This window comes from Aotus nancymaae, unplaced genomic scaffold (genome assembly GCF_030222135.1).
Source record: "Aotus nancymaae isolate 86718 unplaced genomic scaffold, 86718_ANA_hifiasm-v0.15.2.pri h1tg000062l, whole genome shotgun sequence".
NCBI classification, from domain to species: domain Eukaryota; kingdom Metazoa; phylum Chordata; class Mammalia; order Primates; family Aotidae; genus Aotus; species Aotus nancymaae.
The window spans coordinates 27483695-27510416 of NW_026988476.1; the positions used below are offsets into that span (position 1 = coordinate 27483695).

A 26722-nucleotide genomic window follows, 5' to 3' on the forward strand; every position below is an offset into this window, starting at 1 on the left:
TTCTATTCTTCAACTTAATGTTTTATAGTACTTCAGATTTTTTAATCCAGAATTTGTAGTTAGGAAATTATAGTAAGAGTAGATTAGAGAAGATTTGCTTGTTTTCCTTTTGAAGCCATGTGAAGGTATTCCCCTGTGTATTACTTTTCATCACTGAAAAGTTCCCTGGGGACTAATAGAATGAAAGTGTCACAAGCTACATGATGGATCTCTTCTTTTAATGTTGCATATGATTTCAGTTTGGTTAGTGAGGGCTAACTAGCTCAGCCCTAGTTTCATTTTATTATAGTTGATAAATAAAAACTAAGTAAGGAAGTTACCAGTAAACCCAGTTCCCAATATAAAAAACCAAAACTGTTCATATAATGAAAATAAGGGTGTAACATATTCTGCACCATGACATTTTATTTCTCAGCTGTAACTTTTCCATTCAGAAGTTGGAGACCATCTTTTCATTGAGTTGTTATTCCCTCCTCTTCCCCTAGCTTAGGGATATGTTGAAAAAGGGTTTTCAACAAGTTTTTTATTTTTATTTTTACAAGTAGTTATGAAATTAAAATTTCATTTATATATCTCAAGTGTTTATAAAGCACTCAAAATTGTAGCTTACATGTATATGACTTCTGAAAATAAAAATCACACTTTTAACAATCTTTCCGCTCTGTAAAAATATTCTACATACGTGCCTATGATCAAAACAATCTTTTCATGTTTGGGATACTTCTTACACATAGTAAAAGAAAAGTAAACAATTTTATCAGTACTTTCACATGTTTAGATAACTAAGTGCCACCTAGTGTTCAATTTCTGTAACTACTAAGCTTACAAATTCAAAATTGCTATTAAAACCCAAGTTCTGAAAACTGCATTTTGAAATGCATTTTTTGATATGATTATGGTGGCAAAATACGATTATGAAAAGAACACGGTATCAAAATCAGTATAAAAATAGCCACAGGCTACTTAAATATGACAAGACTTATTTTGTACTTCAAATGCAGATTTCTGCCTTCCTCAAATTGTATCAAAATCTTAAGGGAATACCTAGGTAACTGGAATATACACAATGACTCTATACAATCAAGAGGCCACCATATTCCATAATGAGGACAAGGCAAATTATTTCTTTAAAACATTCATTTTCTTATTGGAAGTGGTAGGAAAAGCAGCAATCTATTTTTTTTTTTTTTTTTTTAAATAGTAGACGTGGTCTTCTACCCATAAGCTCCACTATATTAAAAGAGCAAAGTGGGCTTAACATCTTATTTAAGAGAATTCAGCATTACCAGTTTTAAAAGAAATAAAAATACCTTAAGAACAAATCAGTCTGTTTTAACAAACTGTATTTATGCTAATGAAATTTTAATCTTCTTTGTCATGGCCAAAATCCAAATTGTAGGACAATCTTCAGAAAAGATGGAATGTAAAACCTTGAGTTCAGTTTAGATGTCATCAATGTCTTCATCATCATCGCCAATGTCATCGAACTGAATTTCATCATCATCTCCCGGACCAAATGTATCAGTTTCATTGATTTTAGCATGCTCTGGAAGCTCGCCATATGCCTTCAGACTTCTAGCTTCGTCTGCATTGTATTTTAAAATTACATCAGCTTTGTTATCCTGGTAGTCTCGGAGACCAACCAATATTATGTCGGAGGTATTTATCCAAACCTTTTTTCTCAATTTTCCTCTGATGTGACATAACCTCTTTACACCATCGAAACACATTGCTTCTAGCCGTCCATTTCCCAACATTTTGATCACCTGAGCATACTCCTGACCATCTTCTTTGAATACCAGTTCTCTTTTTTCAGATTCATTCTCATTCTTACCTCTACGTCTATTTTTACCTCCTTTACCTTTATTCTTGGGCATGGCGGTGGCAGCGACCTCGCGGCGTCTCTGACTTCTTTCCGGGTGGCGGCGGTTGCGGCGGCTGCTGCTCCGAGGGGCGACACGAGAGAGGGCGCAGGATGAAGCAGGTGCCGGAGGCCAGGCAGCGTGCGCGGGAGAGGCTCGCGACCTAGGTCTGAAGAGATCCGCCCGCGTCCACGCTCGGCAGCAGCAAATGGCGTCGCCGCTGCTTGCGTCGCTTTTCCCCGCCTCCGACCCGGGGATATACTTTTTGAGATTAAGTTACAAGAAGACTGTGACGAGTGGCCCGGGCAAGATGGCCAAATAGGAACAGCTCCGGTATGCAGATCTCAGTGAGATTGACACAGAAGGCGGGTGATCTCTGTGTTTCCAACTCAGGTACCTGGTTTGTCTCATTGGGACTGGTTGGACAGTGGGTGCGGCTCAAGGAGGGTGAGCCAAAGCAGGGTGGGGCATCACGTCATTAGGGAAGTGCAAGGGCCAGGGAGCTCCCTCTCCTAGCCAAGGGAAGTCATTAGGGACTGTTTCCTGCACTCTGGCCCAGACACTGTGCTTTTCCCAATGTCTTCACAACCCGTAGACCAGGAGATTCCCTCCAGTATCTACACAACCACCAGGGCCCTGCATTTCCAGCACAAAACTGGGCGGCTGTTTGGGCAGAAACTGAGCTAGCTGCAGCAGTGTTTTTCTGATACCCCAGTGGCACCTGGAATGCCAGCAAGACAGAACTGTTTACTCCTGGGAAGGGGGCAGAAGCTAGGGAGCCAACTGATCTGGCTCGGCAGATCCTACCACCATGGAGACAAGCCAGCAAAGATCCACTGACTTGAAATTCTTGCAGCCAGCACAGTCTTAGCTCGACCTCGGTCCTTGGAACTTGGTGGGGGGAGGGGTGTTCGCCATTGCTGAGTCTCAAGTAGGCAGTTTCAACCCCACAGTGTAAGCAAAGCTGCTGGGAAATCTGAACTGGACAGAGCCCAACACAGCTCAGAAGCTGCAGAAAGTGTCTCACTAGATGTCATCACTAGGAAGAGCATATCTGAAAAAAGGCAGCAGCCTGCCAGGAACTTATAAATAAAGCCTCCACCTTCCTGGGACAGAACACCTAGGAAAAGAAGCAGTAGTGGGTACAGTTTCAGCAGACCTAAACATCCCTGCCTGGCAGCTCTGAAGACAGCAGTGGATTTTCCAACACAGCGTTAAAGCTCTGATAAAGGACAGATTGCCACCTCAAGTGGCTCCCTGACCCCCATGTTTTCTGACTGGGAGATACTTCCCAGTCAGGGCTGCAGTCTCCACTGGTGGTTCCCAGGCAAGCAGGGTCTAGATTGGAATGTCAGCAAACTGCAGCAGACCTGCAACAGAGGGACCTGACTGTTAGAAGGAAAACTAACAAACAGTTTCAACGTCAACAAAAAGGATGTCCACTCAGAGACCCCATCCAAAGGTCACTGACCTCAAAGATTAAAAGTAGACAAATCCATGAAGATGGGGGAAGAAACCAGTGCAAAAGGCTAAAAACTCCAAAAACCAGAATGCCTCTTCTTTTTTAAGGGATCACGGTTCCTCACCAGCAAGGGAACAAAACTGGACAAAGAATGAGTTAGACAAATTGACAGAAGCAGGCTTCAGAAGGTGGGTAACAACAAACTTCTCCAAGCTAAAGAAGCATGTTCTAACCCAATACAAGGAAGCTAAGAATGTTGAGAAAAGATTAGATGAAATGCTACCTAGAATAGCCAGTTTAGAGAAGCGCATAAATGACCTGATGGGGCTGAAAAACACTGCGTAAGAACTTCATGAAGCATACAAAAGTTTTAATAGTCAAATTAGTCAAAGGGAAGAAAGGATTTCGGAGATTGAAGATCAACTCAATGAAATAAAACAAGAAGACAAGATTAGAGAAAAAAGAGTGAAAAGAAATGAACAAAGCCTTCAAGAAATATGGGATTGCATGAAAAGGCCAAATCTTCGTTTGATCAGTGTACCTGAAAGTGAAGGGGATAATGAAACCAAGTTGGAAAACACTCTTCAAGATATTATCCAGGAGAACTTTCCCAACATAGCAAGGCAGGCCAGCATTAAAATTAAAAAAATACAGAGACCACCACAAAGATATTCCTTGAGAAGAGCAACCCCAAGACACATAATCGTCAGATTCACCAATGTTGAAAGAAAAAATGCTAAGTGCAGCCAGAGAGAAAGGTTGGGTTACCCCCAAAGGGAAGCCCATCAGACTAACAGAAAATCTCTTGGTAGAAACTCTACAAGCCAGAAGAGACTTGGAGCTAATATTCAACATTCTTAAAAGAATTTTCAACCCAGAATTGCATATCTAGCCAAACTAAGCTTCATAAGTGAAGGAGAAATAAAATCCTTTATGGACAAGCAACTGCTGAGAAATTCTGTCACCACCAGGTCTGCCTTACAAGAGCTCTTGAAGGAAGCACTAAACATGGAAAGGAACATCAGGTGCCAGCCACTGCAAAAACATACCAAATTGTAATGATTGTCAATGCTAGGAAGAAACAACATCAACTAACAGGCAAAATAACCAGATGGCATCATAATGGCAGGATCAAATTCACACATAAAAATATTAACCTTAAATGTAAATGGGTTCAATGCACTATTAAAGACACAGTCTGGCAAGTTGGATAAAGAGTCAAGACCCATCAGTGTGCTGTATACAGGAGACCCATCTCACATGCAAAGACACGTAGTCTCAAAATAAAGGGATGAAGGAATATTTAGCAAGCAAAGGGAAAGCAAAAATAAAGCAAGAGTTGCAATCCTAGTCTCTGATAAAACAGACTTTAAACCATTAAAGATCAAAAGAGAATAAAGAAGGGCAATATGTAATGGTAAAGGAATCAATGCAACAAGAAGAGCTAACTATCCTAAATATATATGCACCCAATGTAGGAGCACCCAGATTCATAAATCAAGTTCTTAGAGACCTACAAAGAGACTTAGACTTCCACAAAATAATAATGGGAGACTTTAACACCCCACTGTCAATATTAGATCAAGGAAACAAAAAAATTAAGAAGAATATCCAGGACTTGAACTCAGCTCTGGACCAAGTGGACCTAATAGACATCTACAGAACTTTCCACCCCAAATCAACAGAATATACATTCTTCTCAGGATGACATAGCACTTATTCTAAAATTGAGCACATAATTGGAAGTAAAACAGTCCTCAGTAAATGCAAAAGATTGGAAATTATAACAGTTTCTCAGACCACAGTGCAATCAAATTAGAATTCAGGAATGAGAAACTTACTCAAAACTGCACAACTACATGAAAACTGAACAACCTTCTCCTGAATGACTACTGGATAAATAACAAAATAAAAGCAGAAATAAAGATGCTCTTTGAAACCAGTGAGAGTGAAGATACAACATACCAGAATCTCTGGGACACATTTAAAGCAATGTGTAGAGGGAAATTTATAGCACTAAATGCCCAAAGCTAAAGCAGGAAAGATCTGTAATAGACCCCCTAACATCAAAATTAAAAGAACTAAAGTAGCAAGAACAAACAAATTCAAAAACCAGCAGAAGACAAGAAATAACTAAGATCAGAGCAGAACCAAAGGAGATACGGACACAAAATATTCTTCAAAAAAAATCAATGAATCCAGGAGCTGGTTTTTGAAAAGATCAACAAAGTAGATAGACTACTAGCCAGACTAATAAAGAAGAAAAGAGAGAAGATTCAAATATCACCATTGATCCCATAGAAATAAAAACTACTATCAGTGAATACTACAAACACTTTTACGCAAATAAAATCTGGAAGAAATCGATAAATTCCTGGACACATACACCCTCCCAAGACTAAACCAGGAAGAAGTCAAATCCCGGAATAGACCAATAACAAGGTCTGAAATTGAGGCAGCAATTAATAGGCTACCAAAAAAAAAAAAAAAAGAGTCTAAGACCAGACAGTTTCACAGCTGAATTCTACCAGAGATACAAAGAGGAGATGGTACCATTCCTTCTGAAACTATTCCAAACAATAGAAAAAGAGGGAATTCTCCCTAATTTATTTTATGAGGCCAACGTCATCCTGATACCAACACCTGGCAGAAACCAACTAAAAAAGAAAATTACAAGCTAATATCCCTGATGAACATTGATGCAAAAATCCTCAATAAAATACTGGCAAACTGGATTCAACAGCATATCAAGAAGCTTATCCATCACAATCAAGTTGGCTTCATTCCTGGGAGGCAAGGCTGGTTCAACATATGCAAATCTATAAACGTAATCCATCACAAACAGAACCAAAGACAAAAACCACATGATTATATCAATAGATGCAGAGAAGGCCTTTGACAAAATTCAACAGCCCTTTATGCTAAAAACTCACAAACTAGGTATTGATGGAATATATCTCAAAATAATTGCTATTTATGACAAACCCATAGCAAATATACTGAATGTGAGAACCAGCACAAGAGGAGGATGCCCTCTCTCACCACCCCTATTCAACATAGTATTGGAAGTTCTGGTCAGGGCAAGCAGGCAAGAAAAAGAAATACAGAGAATTAGGAAAAGAGGAAGTAAAATTGTCTCTGTTTGCAGATGACATGGTTGTATATTTAGAAGACCTCATTGTCTCAGCCCAAAATCTCCTTAAGCTGATAAGCAACTTCAGCAAAGTCTCAGAATAAAAAATCAATGTACAAAAATCACAAGCATTCCTATACACAAATAAGAGAGAGCCAAATCATGAGTGAACTCCCACTCACAATTGCTACAAAGAGAATAAATTACCTAGGAATACAACTTACAAGGGATGTGAAGGACCTCTTGAAGGAGAACTACAAACCACTGCTGAGGGAAATAAGAGAGGACACAAACAGATGGAAAAATATTCCATGCTCATGGTTAGGAAGAATCAATAGTGTGAAAATGGCCATACTACCCAAAGTAATGTATAGATTCGACACTATCCCCATCAAGCTACCACTGATTTTCTTCACAGAAGATTGGCAAAAAACACCTTAAACTTCATATGAAACCAAAAAAGAGTCCTCATAGCCAAGACAATCCTAAGCAAACAAAACCCACAAAAACAAAAACAACAAAACCCCCCACAAAACAAACAACCCAAAGCTGGAGGCATCACCCTACCAGACTTCAAACTATACTACAAAGCTACAGTAACCAAAACAGCATGGTACTGGTACCAAAACAAATATATAGACCAATGGAACAGAAAACAGGCCTCAGAAATAATGCCACATACCTACAACCATCTGATCTTTGACACACCTGACAAAAACAAGCAATGTGGAAAGCATTCCATATTTAATAAATGGTGCTGGGAAAACTGGCTAACCATATGCAGAAAGCTGAAACTGGATCCCTTTGTTAAATCTTATACAAAAATTAAGATGGATTAAAGACTTAAATGTAAGATCGAAAACTATAAAAACCCTGGAAGAAAACCTAGGCAATACCATTCAGGATATAGGCATGGGCAAAGACTTCATGACTAAAACACTGAAAGCAATGGCAGCAAAAGCCAAAATAGACAAATGGGATCCAGTTAAACTAAAGAGCTGCTGCACAGCAATAGAAACTATCTTCAGAGTGAACAGGCAACCTACAGAACAGCAGAAAATTTTTGCAATCTATCCATCTGACAAAGGGCTATATCCAGAATCTACAAAGAACTTAAACAATTTATAAGAAAAAACACCATCAAAAAGTGGACAAAGGATGTGAACAGAAACTTCTCAAAAGAAGAAATTTATGCAGCCAACAAACATTAGCAAAAAAGCTCATCATCACTGATCATTAGAGAAATGCAAATCAAAATCACATTGAGATACTATCTAGCACCAGTTAGAATGGTGATCATTAAAAAGTCAGGAAACAGGTGCTGGAGAGGATGTGAAGAAATAGGAATGCTTTTACACTGTTGCTGGGAGTGTAAATTAGTTCGACCATTGTGGAAGACAGTGTGGTGACTCCTCAAGGATCTAGAACTAGAAATACCATTTGACCCAGCAATCCCATTACTGGGTATATATCCAAAGGATTATAAATCATTCTAGTATAAAGACACATGCACATGTATATTTGTTGCAGCACTGTTCAAAATAGCAAAGACCTGGAACTAACCCAAATGCCCATCAATGATAGACTGAAAAGAAAATGTGGCACATATACACCATGGAATACTATGCAGCCATAAAAAGGATGAGTTGATGTCCTTTGTGTCATCATTCTCAGGAAACTGACATAAGAACAGAAAACCAAACACCGCATGTTCTCACTCATAAGTGGGAGCTGAACAATGAGAACACATGGACACAGAGAGGGAAACATCACACACTGGGGCCTGTTGGGGGCTAGGGGGCTAAGGGAGAGATAGCCAGGAGAAATACCTAATGTAGATGGTGGGGTAAGGGATGCAGCAAACCATCATGGCAGCTGTATACCTATGTAACAAACCTGCACGTTCTGCACATGTACCCCTGAACTTAAAGTTCAATTAAAAAAAAGAAAAAGAAAAAAGACTGTGGCTTCTGTCTTTCTTTCCTTTTTTGCTCACTGGCTCTGAGAAAAGCCAACTAGCATGTTGTTAGCTGCCCTAGGAGAAATTCATATATGTGACAAAGGACCAATGTCTCTCTTCAACAGCCAGTGAGAACCTGAGGCTAATGGGCTTGGTGAGAGAGCTTGGTGGCAGATTCTCTGAAGCCGCACCAGGATTCCTGACCACAAGGTCGCTGACATTATAAATGTATGTTGTTTTAAGCCACTGAGTTTTGGAGTGATTTGTTATGTATCATTAGTCAACTAATATACTCATGAAAGCCTTTTTCTTCTAACTGATGAGCTTCTCTTATTGCCATTACTGAGTTTCATTATTTATCTTCAAATTAACTTTATTTGGAGGCTGTGGACAGTGTTAGAAAGGGAAAAATTATTTTTCCTTCTAAATTTTTAATGAGAATAATATCTTACTTTTACTAAGCACTTTCTGCGTGTTAAGTACTACGTGACAATACCCATGGCAATTCTTTGAGGATCAGTATTATTATTCTCATTTTACAGCTGTTGAAATTGAGACTAGTGAAAGACTTTTCACACAAAGAAGGCTCATTACCTGGGGGTACTTCAGTAATTACAATTAAGAATTTCACACAAGAATTTGAAATGGGTTGGCTTACTTCAAACAGTCCTGTTTCCCTAAGAGGATGCTCAGGCAAAGGCTTGATGTCCATTCTCTGGGACAATTGAGAAAATATTTGGGCACTAGGCAGGGCTGGAATGTATATTCCCTGAGAATTTGTCCTACTGAGATTCCATCTTTATGGACATTGATGTGAACTATAATCAGGAGCTCAAACCCAAAGGAAAGTCATGAAGTAAGTGTTGCCCATCCTCTGGGCCATCACCCAAGTGAATTATGATTTTTTTCCCTCATTGTCATGCCTATCACTGGGCTCTTATTGAAGTGGGTGAACAAAATACCATATATAAAACCAAATTTTGTCTGTGGTCTAGGCTGGTTCACAAGCTCTGGCTCTAGTAGAAGAGTAGGGTGGGTGTCTGAACAGAGATCCAGAACACTACTCTCCTCCATGTCAGCCTAGGCCACTTTAGCACATTCGCAGGGTCATTGATCTATTTTATTTTTATTTTTTAAAGCCAGTGTTTTAAATCAATCTCTCTCAGAGATGATAGACCTTACTAACACACTGGGAGAGGGGATTCCAAGGACTATAAAATAGACCAACAAGTATTTGTTTAATAAATGTATAAATCTTTACTGTGGCAGGACTCAGATTTCTTCCTTTCCTTTCTTTTCTTCTGCCTCCTTTTGAGTACCTACTGTGAGCTATTGCTGAGCATGCAAAGATGAACAGGACAGTTTCTGTTCTCAAAAGCCCACCAACACTTTACCTACTTCCATAAAACTTTTTTTTTTTTGTATTTTCTAAATTGATACATAAAGATGTACATATTTTTAGGATACATGTGATACTTTTATATGTTCATATAAAGTGTAAAGATCAAATCAGGGTAATTTGGATATCCATCATCTTAACTATATATCTTTTTAACGCTAGGAACATAATTAATGTGAGAATCATTCTTTTCCAGCTATTTTGAAAGAGATAATAGATTATCATTAATTGTAGTCACCCTGCTGATCTATCAAACACTAAGTCTGATTACCTCTATTTAATGGTATATTGGTACTCATTCATAAGCCTCTCATTCACTTCTCCCTTCACACTTTGCAGCCTCTGGTAACTACCCGTCTATTTTCTATCATTGTGAAATGCATGTTTTTAGCTCTCAGATGAGTGGAAACATCCAATATTTGCCTTTCTGTGTTTGGCTTGTTTCGCTTAACATAATTATGTATAGTTTCATCCATGTTGCTGCAAATGATAGGATTTCATTCTTTTTTATGGCAGAATAACATACTACTCTATATATGTACCACATTTTAAAAACTCATTCATTGATAGGTTGATCCCATATTTTAACTATTCCATGAATAGTGCTGCATGGGAGTGCATATATCTCTTAGATACGTTATTTTATTTTGGATATATGCATGGTAGTGAAATTGCTGGGTCATATGGTAGCTATATTTTTAGTTTTTTGAGGAACTGCCATACTGTTTTCCATTGTGGCTGTACTAATTTGCATTCTCACCAACAGCATATGAAGCTTCCCCTGTCTCCACATCCTCACCAGCATCCCCTTTCCCTGTCTTTTTGATAAAAGCCATTTTAGCTGGCATAATATGCTATCTCATTGTGGTTTTCATTGGCGTTTCTCTGATTAGTAATAAGCGTTTCTTCAAATACCTGTTGGCCATTTGTATGTTTTGAGAAATGTCTCTTCAGATCATTTGCCCATTTGTAATTGGATTATTTGTTTTGCTATTGACATTTGGGTAGGGACACAGCCAAACCATATCATTCCACCCCAGCCCCTCCCAAATCTCATGTCCTCACATTTCAAAACCAAGCATGCCTTCCCAACAGTCTTAACTCATTTTAGCATTAACTCAAAAGTCCACAGTCCAGAGTCTCATCTGAGACAAGGCAAGTCCCTTCTGCCTATGAGCCTGTGAAATCAAAACCAAGTTTGTTACTTCCTAGATAAAGAGGAGGACAGGCATTGGGTAAATACACCTGTTCCAAATGGAAGAAATTGGCCAAAACAGGCTACAAGACCCCCATGCAAGTCTGAAATCCAGCAGGGCAGTCAAATCTTAAAGTTCTAAAACTATCTTTTTTGACTCCATGTCTCACATCCAACACTGGTGCAAGAGGTAGGTTCCCGTGGTCTTGGGCTGCTCTGCCCTGCCCCTGTAGCTTTGTAGCTTACAGCCCCGCTCCTGGCTGCTTTCATGGGCTGTCATTGAGTGTTTGTAGCTTTTCCAGGTGCATGATGAAAGCTGTCGGTGGATCTATCATTCTGGGGTTCAGCAACATTCTTCTCACAGCTCCATTAGGCCGTGTCTCAGTGGGGACTCTGTGGGGGCTCGCACCCCACATTTCCCTTCAGAGCTACCCTCTCAGAGATTACCCATTTTTCTAACACCTACTTATAGTGAGAACATGTGATACTTGTCTTTCTATGTCTGGTTTGTTTCAGTTAAAGTGATTACCTCCAGTTCCATCAATGTTGCTGCAAAAGGCATGATTTCATTTTTTTAATGGCCAAATAGTATTCCATTGTGTATATATACACTATATTTTCTTTATGTAATCATTCATTGATGGACATTTAGATTGGTTCCATATCTCAGCTATTGTGAATAGTGCTGTGATAGGTAAGCAAGTGTAGGTATCTTTTTGGTATACAGATTTCTTTTCCTTTTGGAAGATATCCAGTAGTGGGCTTACTGGATCAAAGGTAGTTCGATTTTTAGTTCTTTTTTTATTTTTTATTTTTTTAAATTAATTTGTTTAATTTAGGTGCATACTATATCTGGCATTTCTCCCCATGTTACCCCTCCCCACCCTCCCCTCCCTTCCCACCCCCCGCTGTCTCTCCCCTACCCCCCCTCAACTGCCCCCAGTGTGTGATGCTCCTCTCCCTGAGTCCACATGTTCTCGTTGTTCAACACCCACCTATGAGTGAGAACAGGCGGTGTCTGGCTTCCTGTTCTTGTGTCAGTTTGCTGAGAATGATGGTTTCCAGATTCATCCAATTCCCTACAAAGGACACAAACTTGTTTTTTATGGCTGCGTAGTATTGCATGGTGTATATGTACTGCATTTTCTTTGTCCAGTCTGTCATTGATGGGCATTTCGGTTGATTCTATGGAAGTCTAGTATTTCTTTTTTTTTTTTTTTTTGAGACAGTGTTTCCAGTTGACACTCAGAAACAGGTTGTTCAGTTTCCAAGTGGTTGTGTGAGTTTGCATGTGTTTCTTGATCCTGAGTCCTAGTCTGACTGCGCTGTGGTCTGATAGACTGTTATGATTTCTGTTCTCTTGCATTTGCTGAGGAGTGATTTGCTTCCAATGATGTGGTCAATTTTAGAGTATGTGCAATGTGGTGCTGAGAAAAATGTATATTCTGTGGATTTGGGGTGGAGCATTCTGTATATGTCTATTAGGTCCACTTGGTCCAGCTCTGCATTCAAGTCCTGGATATCCTTGTTAATTTTCTGTCTCATTGATCTGTCTAATATTGACAGTGGAGTGTTGAAGTCTCCCACTATGATTGTGTGGGAGTCTAAATCTCGTTTTAGGTTGTTAAGAACTTGCTTTATGTATCTGGGTGTTCCTGTGTTGGAGGCGTATATATTTAGGATACTTAGCTCTTCCTGTTGGCTTGATCCTTTTACCATTATGTAGTGTCCTTCTTTGTCTCTTTTGATCTTTGTTGGTTTGAAGTCCATTTTATCAGAGACTAGAATTGCAACCCCTGTTTTTTTTTGTTCTCCATTTGCTTGGTAAATCTTCTTCATCCCTTTATTTTGAGTCTATGTGTGTCTTTGTATGTGAGATGTGTTTCCTGAATACAGCACACCGATGGGTTCTGCTTTTTATCCAGTTTGCCAGTCTGTGTCTTTTGATTGGAGCGTTTAGGCCATTTACCTTCAATGTTAATATTGTTATGTGTGAATTTGATCCTGCCATTTTGTTACTGGCTGATTTTCTTTCCCATTAGTTGACTCATTTTCTTCATTGCATTTTTGGTCTTTGCCATGTGGTTTGCTTTTGCAGTGACTGGTACTTTTTCCTTTCCATACTTAGTGTTTCTTTCAGGAGCTCTTGTAGGGCAGGTCTGGTGGTGACAAAATCTCTCAATAATTGCTTGTCCTTAAAGGATTTTATTTCTCCTTCACTTACGAAGCTTAGTTTGGCTGGATATGAGATTCTGGGTTGAAAGTTCTTTTCTTTAAGGATGTTGAATATTGGCCCCCACTCTCTTCTGGCTTGTAGGGTTTCTGCAGAGAGATCTGCTGTGAGTCTGATGGGCTTCCCTCTGTGGGTGACCTAGCCTTTCTCTCTGGCTGCCCTTAGCATTTTTTCCTTCATTTCAACCCTGGTGAATCTGACAATTATGTGCCTTGGGGTTGCTCTTCTTGAGGAATATCTTTGTGGAGTTCTCTATATTTCTTGAGTTTGAAATTTGGACTGCCTTGCTAGGCTTGGGAGGTTCTCCTGGATAATATCCTGGAACATGTTTTCCAGCTTGGATTCATTCTCCCCATCATAATCAGGTACACCTATCAAGCGTAGATTAGGTCTTTTCACATAATCCCATATTTCTTGGAGGCTTTGTTCATTTCTTTTCACTCTTTTTTCTCTTGTCTTGCCTTCTCTTTTTATTTCATTGAGTTGATCTTCAATCTCTGATATCCTTTCTTCTCCTTGATCAATCTGGCTATTAAAACTTGTGTTTGCTTCATGTAGTTCTTGCACCGGGGTTTTCAACTCCATCAGGTCGTTTATGTTCTTCTCTAACCTGGTTATTCCAGTTAGCATTTTGTCTAACTTTTTTCCAAGGTTTTTGGTTTCCTTGCATTGAGTGAGAACATGTTCCTTTAGCTCAGAAATGTTTGTTATTAGCCACCTTCTGAAGCCTGTTTCTGTCAATTCTTCACACTCCTCAGTCAAGTTGTGATCCTGTGTTGTTGAGGAGTTGTGATGCCTTGAAGGAGAAGAGGTGTTCTGATCTTTGATGGTTTCATCTTTTTTATGCTGTTTTTTTCCTATCTTTGTGGATTTACCTGGCTGTGCTGTCAGGGAGCTGCTTGATGAGGTTGCTTGTCTGCCCAGGAAGGCCAGGTTTCTGTAGTTCTCTAACATCACATTCCTATATAAATTCTGCTGTGCAGTGTCCAGGCATTGCCACTCCTCCAGAGAGAATTCTATGGCCACATCTCTAAATGTCAACGGTTCCATTTCTAGGCTTCCAGGGGATCCTGGCGTCTTAGCTGTGGATCTCCAAGGTCACAGGGCCACACAAGCTAGGCGTCTAGGAGAAGAGAACACAGAGAAGTGAAGAAGAGACCCATTTTTAGTTCTTTGAAGTATCTCCATACTATGTTCCATAGAAGTTGTACTAATTTACATTCCTACTAACAATGTTTAAGTTTTCTTATCTCCACATCCTCGTCAACATCCGTTATTTTTTGACTTTTTAATCATAGCCATTTCAACTGGCATAAAGTGGTATTTCATTGTGATTTTAATTTGCATTTCTTTAGTGATTAGTAATGTTGAGTAATTTTTTAAATATACCTATTGCCTATTTGTCTTCTTTTGAAAAATGTTTATCCATATCCTTTATCCACTTAAAAAAAATTTAAGTTTTGGGATACATGTGCAGGACATGCAGGTTTGCTGCATAGTAAACGTATGCCATGGTGGTTTGCTGCACCTATCAATCCATCTCCCAGGTATGAAGCCCTGCCTGTGTTAGCTATTTATCCTGATGCTCTCCCTCCCCACAGTCCCAAAAGGCCCCAGTGTGTATTGTTCCTCTCCCTGTGTCCATGTATTCTAATTGTTCAACTCATTTATAAGTAAGAACATGTGGTGTTTGGTTTTCTGTTCCTGTGTTAGTTTTCACCCACTTTCCAGTAAGATAATTTATTTTCTGTTTTTGTTGAGTTGTTTGAGTTCCTTATATATTCTGGGTATTAGACTCTTACTGGATGCATATTTTGCAAATATTTCCTCCCATTCTACAGGTTGTCTGTTCACTCTGTTATTCTTTGGCTGTGCAGAAGGCTTTTAGTTTAACTAAGTCCTATTTGTTTGTTCTTGTTTTTGTTGCCTGTGCTTTTGACATCTTAGTCATGAATACTTTGCCTAGACCACATTGTCACTGGCATTTTGATAGGGATAACATTGACTGTGTAAATTGCTTTGAGTAGTATTGTCATTTTAACAATATTAATTCTTCCAATTCACCAAAATGAAATATCTTTCCATTTTTGTGAGTCCTTTTAAATTTCTGTAATCAGCATTTAATTAATTTATTTATTACACTTTAAGTTCTGGGGTACATGTGCAGTACATGCAGGTTTGTTACATAGGTATACATGTGCCATGCTGGTTGGTTGCCCCATCAACCCATCATCTACATTAGTTATTTCTCCTAATGCTATCCCTCCCTTAGCCCCTCAGGCCCCAACAAGCCCCAGTGTGTGCTGTTTCCCTTCCTGTGTCCATGTGTTCTCATTGTTCAACACCCACTTATTAGTGAGAATGTGCGGTGTTTGGTTTTCTGTTCTTGTGTTAGTTTGCTGAGAATGATGGTTGGTCTATATATCTCTTTCAGTACCAGTATCATGCTGTTTTGGTTACTGTAGTCTTGTAGTATAGTTTAAAGTCAGATAATGTAAAAGTGTTCCTATTTCTCCACATCCTCTCCAGCAGCTGTTGTTTCCTGACTTTTTAATGATCACCATTCTAACTGGAGTGAGATGGTATCTCATTATGGTTTTGATTTGCATTTCTCTAATGACCAGTGATGATGAGTGCTTTTTCATATGTTTGTTGGCTGCATAAATGTCTTCTTTTGGGAAGTATCTGTTTATATCCTTTGCCCACTTTTTGATGGGGTTGTTTGTTTATTGTTTGTAAATTTGTTTAAGTTCTTTGTAGATTCTGGATATAGCAGTTTGTCAGATGGATAGATTGCAAATTTTTTTCCCATTCTGTATGTTGCCTGTTCACTCTGATGATAATTTCGTTTACTGTTCAGAAGCTCTTTGATTTAATTAGAACCGATTTGTCTATTTTGGCTTTTGCTGCCATTGCTTTTGGTGTTTCAGTCATGAAGTCTTTGCCCATGCCTATTTCCTGAATGGTATTGACTAGGGTTTCTTCTAGGTTTTTTATAGTTTTAGGTCTTATGTTTAAGTCTTTAATCTATCTTGAGTTAATTTTTGTATAAGGTGTAAGAAAGGGCTCCAGTGTCAGCTTTCTGCATATGGCTAGCCAGCTTTCCCAACACCATTTACTAAATAGGAAATCCTTTCTCCATTGCTTGTTTTTGTCAGGTGTGTCAAAGATCAGATGGTTTTAGGTAAGTAGCATTATTTCTGAGGCCTGTTTTCTGTTCCATTGGTCTATATATTTGTTTTGGTACCAGTACCATGCTGTTTTGGTTACCATAGTCTTGTAGTATAGTTCGAAGTCAGATAGTATGATGCCTCCAGCTTTGTTGTTTTTGCTTAGGATTGTCTTGACTATGCTGACTCTTTTTCTGTTCCGTATGAAATTTAAAGTAGTTTTTTTCCAATTCTGTGAAGAAAGTCAATGATAGCTTGATGGAGATCACATTGAATCTATAAATTGGCAGTATGGTCATTTTCATGATATTGATTCTTCCTATTCATGAGCATGGAATGTTCTTCCATTTGTTTGTGTTCTCTCTTATATTCTTCAGCAGTGGTTTTAGTTTTCCTTGAAGAGGTCCTTCACATTCCTTGTAAGTTGTATTCCTAGATATTTAATTCTCTTTGTAGCAATTGTGAATGAGAGTTCACTCATGATTTGGCTCTCTGTTTATCTATTGTTGGTGTCTAGGAATGCTTGTGAGTTTTGCACATTGATTTTGTATCCTGAGACTTTGCTGAAGTTGCTTATCAGCTTAAGGAGATTTTGGGCTGAGATGATGGGATCTTGTAAATATATAATCATGTCATCTGTAACCAGAGAAAATTTGACTTCCTCTTTTCCTAATTCAATATGCTTTATTTTTTTTCTTTTGCCTGATTGCTGTGGCCCGAAATTCCAATACTACGTTGACTAGGAGTGTTGAAAAAAGGCATCTTTGTCTGGTGCCGATTTTCAAAGGGAATCCTTCCAGTTTTTGCCCATTAAGTATGATATTGGCTGTGGGTTTGTTATAAATAGCTCTTATTATTTTGCCATATGTTCCATCAGTACCTGGTTTATTGAGAGTTTTTAGCATGAAGGGCTGGTGAATTTTGTCGAAGGCCTTTTCTGCACCTATTGAGATAATCGTGTGTTTTTTGTCATTGGTTCTGTTTGTATGATGAATTACATGTTTATTTGCATATGTTGAACCAGCTTGCATCCCATGGATGAGCTGACTTGATCGTGCTGAGTGAGCTTTTTGATGTGCTGCTGGATTCTGTTTGCCAGTATTTTATTGAGGATTTTCACGTCAATGTTAATCAGGGATATCAATCTAAAATATTCTTTTTTTCTTGTGTCTCTGCCAGGTTTTGGTATCAGGATGATGCTGGCCTCATAAAATGAGTTAGGGAGGATTCCTTCTTTTTCTATTTTTGTAATAGTTTCAGAAGGAATCATACCAGCTCCTTTTTGTACTTCTGGTAGAAATTGGCAGTGAATCTGCCTGGTCCTAGACTTTTTTTGGTTGGTAGGCTATTCATTGCTGCCTCAATTTTAGAACTTGTTATTGTTCTGTTCCAGGATTTGATTTCTTTCTGGTTTAGTCTTGGGAGTTTGTATGTATCCAGGAATTTATCCATTTCTTCTAGATTTTCTAGTTTATTTGCATAGAGGTGTTTACAGTACTCTCTGATCATAGTTTGTTTTTCTGTGGGATTGGTGGTGATATCCCTTTTATCATTTTTTATTGTATCTATTTGATTCTTCTCTCTTCTTTATTAGTCTGTGTAGTGGTCTATCTACTTTGTTGATCTTTTCAAAAAACCAGCTTCTGGATTTATTGGTTTTTTTGAAAGTTTTTTTTGTGTCTCTATCTTCTTGAGTTCTGCTCTGCTCTTAGTTATTTCCTGTCTTCTGCTAGCTTTTTAATCTGTTTGCTCTTGCTCCTCTAGTTCTTTTAATTTTGATGTTAGGGTGTTGATTTTAGATCTTTCCTGCTTTCTCCTATGGGCATTTATTGCCATAAATTTCTCTCTACACATTATTTTGAATGTGTCCCAGAGATTCTGGTGCATTGTGTCTTTGTTCTCTTTGGTTTCAAAGAACACCTTTATTTCTGCCTTAATTTCATTATTTATCAAGTAGTCAGTCTGGAGCAGGTTGTTCAGTTTCCATGTGGTTGTGTGGTTTTGAGTGAGTTTTAATCTAATCCTGAGTTCTAATTTGATTGCACTGTGGTCTGAGAGACTGTTATGATTTCCATTCTTTTGCATTGACTGAGGAGTGTTTTACTTCCAATTATGTGCTCAATTTTAGAATAAGTGTGATGTGGTCCTGAGAAGAACATATATTCTGTTGATTTGGGGTGGAGAGTCCTGTAGATGTCTGTTAGGTCCAATTGGTCCAGAGCTGAGTTCAAGTACTGGATATTCTTGTTAATTTTCTGTCTGGTTGATCTAATATTGACATTGGGGTGTTAAAGTCTCCCACAATTATTGTGTAGGAGTTTAAGTCTCTTTGTAGGTCTCTATGAACTTGTTTTATGTGTCTAGGTGCTCCTGTATTGGGTGCATATATATTAAGCATAGTTAGCTTTTCTTGTTGCTTTGATCTGCTTACCATTATATAATGCCCTTCTTTTTCTCTTTTGATCTTTGTTGGTTTAAAGTCTGTTTTATCAGAGACGAGGATTGCAACTCCCGCTTGCTTTTTTTTTTGTTTGCTTTCCATTTGCTTGGTAAATGTGAGATGGGTTTTCTGAAGAAAGCACACGAATGGGTCTTGATTTTTATCCAGTTTCCCAGTCTGTGTCTTTTAATTGGGGCACTTAGACCATTTACATTTAAGGTTAATATTGTTATGTGTGAATTTGATACTGCCATTATGATGCTAGCTGGTTATTTTGCCCCTTAGTAGATGCAGTTTCTTTATAGAGATGATGGTCTTTACAATTTGGAATTTTTGTTTGTTTGTTTGTTTTTGTTTTTGCAGTGGCTGGTACCAGTTGTTCATTTCCATGTTTAGTGCCTCCTTCAGGAGTTCTTCCAAGGTAGACCTGGTGGTGACAAACTCAACATTTGTTTGTCTGTAAAGGATTTTATTTCTCCTTCATTTAGGAAGCTTAGTTTGGCTGTATATGCAATTCTGGATTGAAATTTCTTTTCTTTTCTTTCTTTCTTTCTTTTTTTAATTGTACCTTAGGTTCTGGGATACATGTGCAGATCATGCAGGATTGTTGCCTACATGGCCATGTGGTTTGTTGCCTCCATCCACCTGTCACCTGTATATCTGGCATTTCTCCCCATGTTATCCTTCCCCTAGACCCTGGCTACAGACCTCAGTGTGTAATGCTCCCTTCCCTGTGTCCATGTGTTCTCATTGTTCAACACCCACCTATGAGCGAGAACATGCAGCGTTTGATTTTCTGTTGTTGTGTCAGTTTGCTGAGAATGATGGTTTCCAGATTCATCCCTGTCCCTACAAAGGACATGAACTCATCATTTTTTACGGCTGTATAGTATTCCATGGTGTATATGTGCCACATTTTCCTTGTCCAGCCTATCATTGAAGGGCATTTGGGTTGGTTCCAGGACTTTGCTATTGTAAACAGTGCTGCTATGAACATAGGTGTGCACGTGCCTTCATAATAGAATGATTTATAATCCTTTGGGTATATACTCAGTATTGGGATTGCTGGGTCAAATGGAATTTCTATTTCTAGGTCCTTGAGGAAGCACCACACTATCTTCCACAATGATTAAACTAATTTACACTCTCACCAACATTGTAAAAATATTCCTATTATTCCACATCCTCTCCAGCATCTGTTGTCTACAGATTTTTTAATGATCACCATTTTCACTGGCATGAGGTGGTATCTCAATGTGGTTTTGATTTGCATGTCTCTAATAACCAGTGATGAGCATTTTTTCATGTTTCTTGGCCTCATATATGTCTTCTTTTGAAAAGTGTCTGTTCATGTCTTTTGCCCACTTTTGGATGGGTTTGTTTTTTTTCTTGTAAATCTGTTTTAGTTCTTTTAGATTCTGGATATTGGCCCTTTGTTGGATGGGTAGATTGCAAAATTTTTTCCCCATTCTGTTGGTTGCTGGTTCACTCTAATGATTGTTTCTTTTGCTGTACAGAAGCTCTGGAGTTTAATTAGGTCCCATTTGTCTATTTTGGTTTTTGTTGCCAATGCTTTCGGTGTTTTAATCATGAAACCCTTGCCCATGCCTATGTCCTGAATGGTTTTGCCTAGGCTTTTTTTCTAGGGTTTTTATGGTGTTAGGGTTTATGTTTAAGTCTTTAATCCATCTGAGTTAATTTTAGTGTAAGATGTCAGGAAGAGGTCCAGTTTCTGCTTTCTGCACATGGCTAGCCAGTAACCCAAACACCATTTATTAAACAGGTAATTCTTTCCCCATTGCTTGTTTTTGTGAGGTTTATCAAAGATCAGATGGTTGTAGATGTGTGGCATTGCCTCCAAGGCCTCTGTTCTGTTCCCTTTGTCTATATCTCTGTTTTGGTACCAGTACCATGTTGTTTTGATTACTGTAGCCTTCTAGTATAGTTTGAAATCAGGTAGCCTGATGCCTCTGGCTTTGTTCTTTTTGCTTAGGATTATCTTGGCTATATGGGCTCTCTTTTGGTTCCATATGAAGTTTAAGGTGTTTTTTTCCAGTTCTGTGAAGAAGGTCATTGGTAGCTTGATGGGGATAGCATTGAATCTGTATTGCTTTAGGCAGTATGGCTATTTTCATGATACTGATTCTTCTTAACCATGAGCATGGACTATTTCTCCATCTGTTTGTGTCCTCTGTTATTTCCTTGAGCAGTGGTTTGTAGTTCTCCTTAAAGAAGTCCTTTACATCTTTTGTTAGTTGTATTCCTATTTTATTCTCTTCGTAGCAATTGTTAATGGGAGTTCGTTCATGACTTGGCTCTCCGTTAGTCTGTTATTGGTGTTCAGGAATGCTTGTGATTTCTGCACATTGATTTTGTATCCTGTGACTTTGCTGAAGTTATTTATCAGTTTGAGGAGATTTTGGGCTGAGATGATAGGGTCTTGTAAATATACAATCATGTCATCTGCAAATAGAGACAATTTGACTTCCTTCTTTCCTAATTGAATACCCTTTTTTTTTTTTCTTGGCTAATCGCTCTGGCTAGAACTTCCAATACTATATTGAATAGGAGTGGTGAGAGAGGGCATCCTTGTCTAATGCCAGATTTCAAAGGGAATGCTTCCAATTTTTGCCCATTCAGTAGGATATTGTCTGTGGGTTTGTTGTAAATAGCTTTTATTATTTTGAGATACGTTCCTTCCATACCTAGTTTATTGAGAGTTTTTAGCATAAAGAGCTGTTGAATTTTGTTGAAGGCCTTCTCTGCATCAATTGAGATAATCATGTGGTTTTTGTCTTTGGTTCTGTTTATGTCGTGAATTACATTTACAGACTTGTGTATGTTGAACCATCCTTGCATCCCTGGGATGAAGCCTACTTGATCATGATGGATAAGCTTTTTGATGTGCTGTTGCAATCAGTTTGTCAGTATTTTATTGAAGAATTTTGCATCTATGTTCATCATGTATATTGGCCTGAAGTTTTCTTTTTTTTGTTGAGTCTCTGCTGGGTTTTGGTATTAGGATGATGTTGGTCTCATAAAATGATTTGGGGAGGATTCCCTCTCTTGGATTGTTTGGAATAGTTTCAGAGGAGTGGTACCAGTCTCTTTGTGTGTCTGTTAGAATTCAGCTGTTGATAGGCTATTAATCGCTTCCTCAACTTCAGCCCCGTTATTGGTCTGTTCAATGTTTCAACTTCTTCCTGGTTTAGACTTGGGAGGGTGCAAGTGTCCAGGAATTTATCCATTTCTTCCAGGTTTATTGGTTTATATGCATAGAGTTGTTTGTACTTAGAAATATACCTAACCAAGGAAGTGAAAGTTCTCTACAAGGAAAACTGCAAAACATTGCTGAAAGAAATCATAAATGACACAAACAAATGGAAATACATCCCTTACAGATAGGTAGAATCAATATTGTGAAAATAACCATACTGTCAAAAGCAATCTATAGATTCAGTAATCTCTGATGGTAGTTTGTATTTCTGTGGAATTGGTGGTGATATCCCCTTTATCGTTTTTTATTGCATCTATTTGATGTTTCTCCTTTTTCTTTTTTTTTTTAATCTGGCTAGTGGTCTATTTTGTTGATCTTTTCAAAAAACCAGCTGCTGGATTTATTGATTTTTTTGAAGTGTTTTTGTATCTCTGTCTCCTTCAGTTCTGCTCTGGTATTAGTTATTTCTTGTCTTCTGCTAGCTTTTGAATTTTTTTGATCTTGCTCTTCTAGCTTTTTCAGTTTTGATGATAGGGTGCCAATTTTAGATCTTTCCTCGCTTCTCATGTGGGCATTTATTGCTGTAAATTTTCCTCTAGACACTGCTTTAAATGGATCCCAGAGATTCTGGTACCTTGTGTCTTTGTTCTCGTTGGTTTCAAAGAACATCTTTAATTCTGCCTTTGTCTCATTGTTTAGCCAGTCAATATTCAGGGGCCAGTTGTTCAGGTTCCATGAAGTTTTGTGGTTCTGAGTTAGTTTCTTAATCCTGAGTTCTAATTTGATTGCCCTGTAGTCTGAGAGACTGTTATGATTTCTGTTCTTTAGCATTTGCTGAGGAGTGATTTACTTACAATTTTTGTCTATTTTAGAGTAGGTGCAATGTAGTGCTCAGAAGAATGCATATTCTGTGGATTTGGGGTGGAGATTTATGTACATGTCTATTAGGTCTGCTTGGTCCAGATCTGAGTTCAAGTCCTGGATTTCCTTGTTAATTTTCTGTCTCATTGATCTGTCTAATATTGATAGTGGAGTGTTAAAGTCTCCCATTGTTATTGTGTGGGAGTATAAGTCTCTTTGTAGGTCATTAAGAACTTGCTTTATGTATCTGGGTGCTCCTGTATTGGGTGCATATATATTTAGGATTGTTAGCTCTTCTTGTTGCATTGATCCTTTTACCATTATGTAATGCCCTTCTTTGTCTCTTTTGATCTTTGTTGGTTTAAAGTCCATTTTATCAGAGACTAGGATTGCAACTCCTGTTTTTTTTTCTCTCCATTTGCTTGATAATTCTTCCTCCATCCCTTTATTTTGAGCCTATGTGTATCCTTGCACATGAGATGGGTTTCCTGAATACAGCACACTGATGGGTCTTGACTTTTTATCCAATTTGCCAGTCTGTGTCTTTTGATTGGGGCATTTAGCCCATTTACATTTAAGGTTAATATTTTTATGTGTGAATTTGATCCTGCTATTTTGATGCTAGCTGAATGTTTTACTCATTAGTGAATGCAGTTTCTTCATTGTTTCAATGGTCTTTACCATTTAGTATGTTTTTGGAGTGGCTGACACTGGTTGTTCCTTTCTATGTTTAGTACTTCTTTCAGGAGCTCTTGTAAGGCAGGCCTGTTGGTGACAAAATCTCTCAGCAATTGCTTGTTCGTAAAGGACTTTATTACTCCTTTGTTTAAGCTTCGTTTGACTGGATATGAAATTCTAGCTTGAAAGTTATTTTCTTTAAGGATGTCGAATATTGGCCCCCACTCTCTTCTGGCTTGTAGGGTTTCTGCTGAGAGATCCGCTGTAAGTTGATGGGCTTCCCTTTGTGGGTAACCCAACCTTTCTCTCTGGCTGCTCTTAGGATTTTTTCCTTCATTTCAACCCTGGTGAATGTTGGCCTGCCTTGCTAGGTTGGGGAAGTTTTCCTGGATAATGTCCTGAAGAGTGTTTTGCAGCTTGGATTCTTTCTCTCTGCCACATTCAGGTACACCTATCAAATGTAGATTAGGTCTTTTCACATAATCCCATATTTCTTGGAGGGTTTGTTCATTTCTTTTCACTCTTTTTTCTCTAATCTTGCCTTCTCATTTTATTTCATTGAGTTGATCTTCAATCTCTGATATCCTTTCTTCTGCTTGGTCAGTTTGGCTATTGAAATTTGTATATGTTTTGTAACATTCTCTTGCTGTGTTTTTCAGCTCCATCAAGTAATTTATATTCTTTAAGCTGTTTATTCTAGTCAGCATTTCATCTAACCTTTTTTCAAGGTTCTTAGTTTCTTTGCATTGGGTTAGCACATGTTCTTTTAGCTCTGAGAAGTTTGTTATTACCCACCTTCTGAAGCATGTTTCTGTCGATTTATCAGATTCATTCTCCATCTAGTTTTGTTTCCTTGTTGGTGAGGGGTTGTGATCCCTTGGAGGAGGAGAAGCATTCTGGTTTTTGGTGTTTTCATCCTGTTTTCATTGGTTTCTTCCCCTCTTAGTGGCTTTATCTACCTGTGGTCTTTGTAGTTGGTTACTTTTGGACGGGGTCTCTGAGTAGATGTCCTTTTTGTTGATATTGAGGCTATTTCTTTCATTTCTTAGTTTTCCTTCTAACAGTCAGGCCCCTCTGCTGCAGGACTGCTGGAGGTCCACTCCAGACCCTTTTTGCCTGGGGATCACCCACAGGGGCTGCAGAACAGTAAAGGTTGCTGCTGGTTTCTTCTTCTGTTATCTTTGTCCCAGAGGTGTACCCGCCAGATGTTCGCCTGAGCTCTCCTTTATGAGGTGTCTCTTTGGGTATATGGGGGTCAGGGAGCTGCTTGAGGAGACAGTCTGTCCCTTATAGGAGCTCAGGTGCTGTGCTGGGCACTCCATTGTTCCCTGCAGAGCTGCTGGGCAGGTGTGTTTAAGTCTGCTGCAGTAGAACTCATAACAGCCTCTTTTCCCAGGTTTGCTATCCTAGGAAGGTTGGGCTTTATTTATAAGTTGCTGACATGCTGCTGCCTTTTTTCATAGAAGCCTTGCTCAGCACAGAGATAGTCTAGTCACAGTCTGCCAGCAGAGGCATTACTGAGCTGCTGCAGGCTCTGCTCAGCTGCTGTATGAACTTCCTTGAGGTGTTGTTAATAGAGGTACAGTTAGAACTGCCTTGGTATTGGTGGACTGCCTTGGTAATGGCAGATGCCCTTCCCCACACTGAGCTGGACTGTCCTCGGTCCAGCTGCACTTGCTATAAAACTCTCAATCCAGAGCATTTCAGATTGCTTGTTTTGTGGGGGTGGTACCTGCTGAGCCAGATCACATGGCTCCCTGTCTCAGCCCCTTCCCTTTAAGATGAATGGGCAGCTCTGTCTCCCAGTTGCCAGTTGAAATGGCTGCCCAGATTTGTGTGAGGTTCCATGTGCCAAGCCATGGCACCAGCTGAAATAACTGTGCTGGAAACTCGTGCTTTTCCACCCAGGAATCTCCTGGTCTGTGGGCAGTGAAAATTCATTTGGAAATGTGGTGATCACTCACCGTCTGCGTTGTTCTTGCTGGGAACTGCACTCTAGAGCTGTTCCTATTTTGGCCATCTTGGATCAAAAATTTTTTTCTTTAAGAATGTTGACTGTTGGTCCCCACTCTCTTCTGGCTTGTAGGGTTTCTGCTGAGAGATTTGCTGTGAGTCTGATGGGCTTCCCTTCATGGGTAACCCAGTCTTTCTCTCTGGCTCCCTTAACATTTTTTTCTCCATCTCCATCTTGGTTAATCTGATGATTAAATGTCTTATGGTTGCTCTCTCGAGGAGTATCTTTGTGGTGGTCTCTGTATTTCTTGAATTTGAATGTTGGCTTGCCTTGCTAGGTTGGGGAAGTTCTCCTAGGTAATATCTTGAAGAGTGTTTTCCAACTTGGTTCCAGTTTCCTTGTTACTTTCAGGTACACCAATCAAATGTGGATTTGATCTTGTCACATAGTCCCATATTTCTTGGAGGCTTTGTTCATTTCTTTTCACCCTTTTTTTCTCTAATTTTCTCTTTTTGCTTTATTTCATTGAGTGGATCTTCAATCTCTGATATCCTTTCTTCCACTTGATTGATACTTGTATATGCTTCACAAAGTTCTAGTGCTGTGTTTTTCAGCTCCTTCAGGTCATTTTTTATCTTCTCTAAACTAGTTATTCTAGTTAGCAATTCATCTAACCTTTTCTCAAAGTTCTTAGCTTCCTTGCATTGGGTGAGAACATGCTCCTTTAGCTTGGAGGAGTTTGTTATTACCCACCTTCTGTAGCCTACTTCTGTCCATTCATCAAACTTATTGTCCATCCAGTTTTGTTCCCTTGCTGGCAAGAGATTCTTGGAAGGAGAAGAAGTATTCTGGTTTTTGGAATTTTCAGCCTTTTTGCACTGGTTTTTTTCCCATCTTCATGGATTTATCTACCTGTGGTCTTTGAAGTCAGTAACCTTCGGATGTTGTCTCTGAGTGGACATTATTTTTGTTGATGGTGATACTATTCCTTTCAAGATTGCTGCCTGTTGCTTCTTCTGGAAGATTTGTTCCAGAGGGGCCCCTGCCAGATGCCAGCCATAACTCTTCTGTATGAGGTATCTATCGGCCCCTACTTGGAGGTGTCTCTCAATCAGGATACAAGGCAGTCAGGGATCCACCTGAGGAGGCAATCTGTCT

General features: G+C 38.9%; 1 protein-coding gene across 1 annotated transcript; it reads right to left on the minus strand.

Annotated features, from left to right (window-relative positions):
• Nucleotides 1–387: 387 nt before the first annotated feature.
• LOC105716379 (eukaryotic translation initiation factor 1A, X-chromosomal) lies at nucleotides 388–1926 on the minus strand. The gene has a single exon (XM_064365909.1). The coding sequence runs from the start codon at nucleotides 1875–1877 to the stop codon at nucleotides 1443–1445; it is 435 nt and encodes a 144-aa protein (XP_064221979.1). The 5' UTR covers nucleotides 1878–1926; the 3' UTR covers nucleotides 388–1442.
• Nucleotides 1927–26722: the final 24796 nt, after the last annotated feature.

What these genes read in the sequence shown, in the direction of transcription:
- LOC105716379 (XM_064365909.1), bottom strand. Translation starts at nt 1,877, where the DNA reads ATGCCCAAGAATAAAGGTAAAGGAGGTAAAAATAGACGTAGAGGTAAG.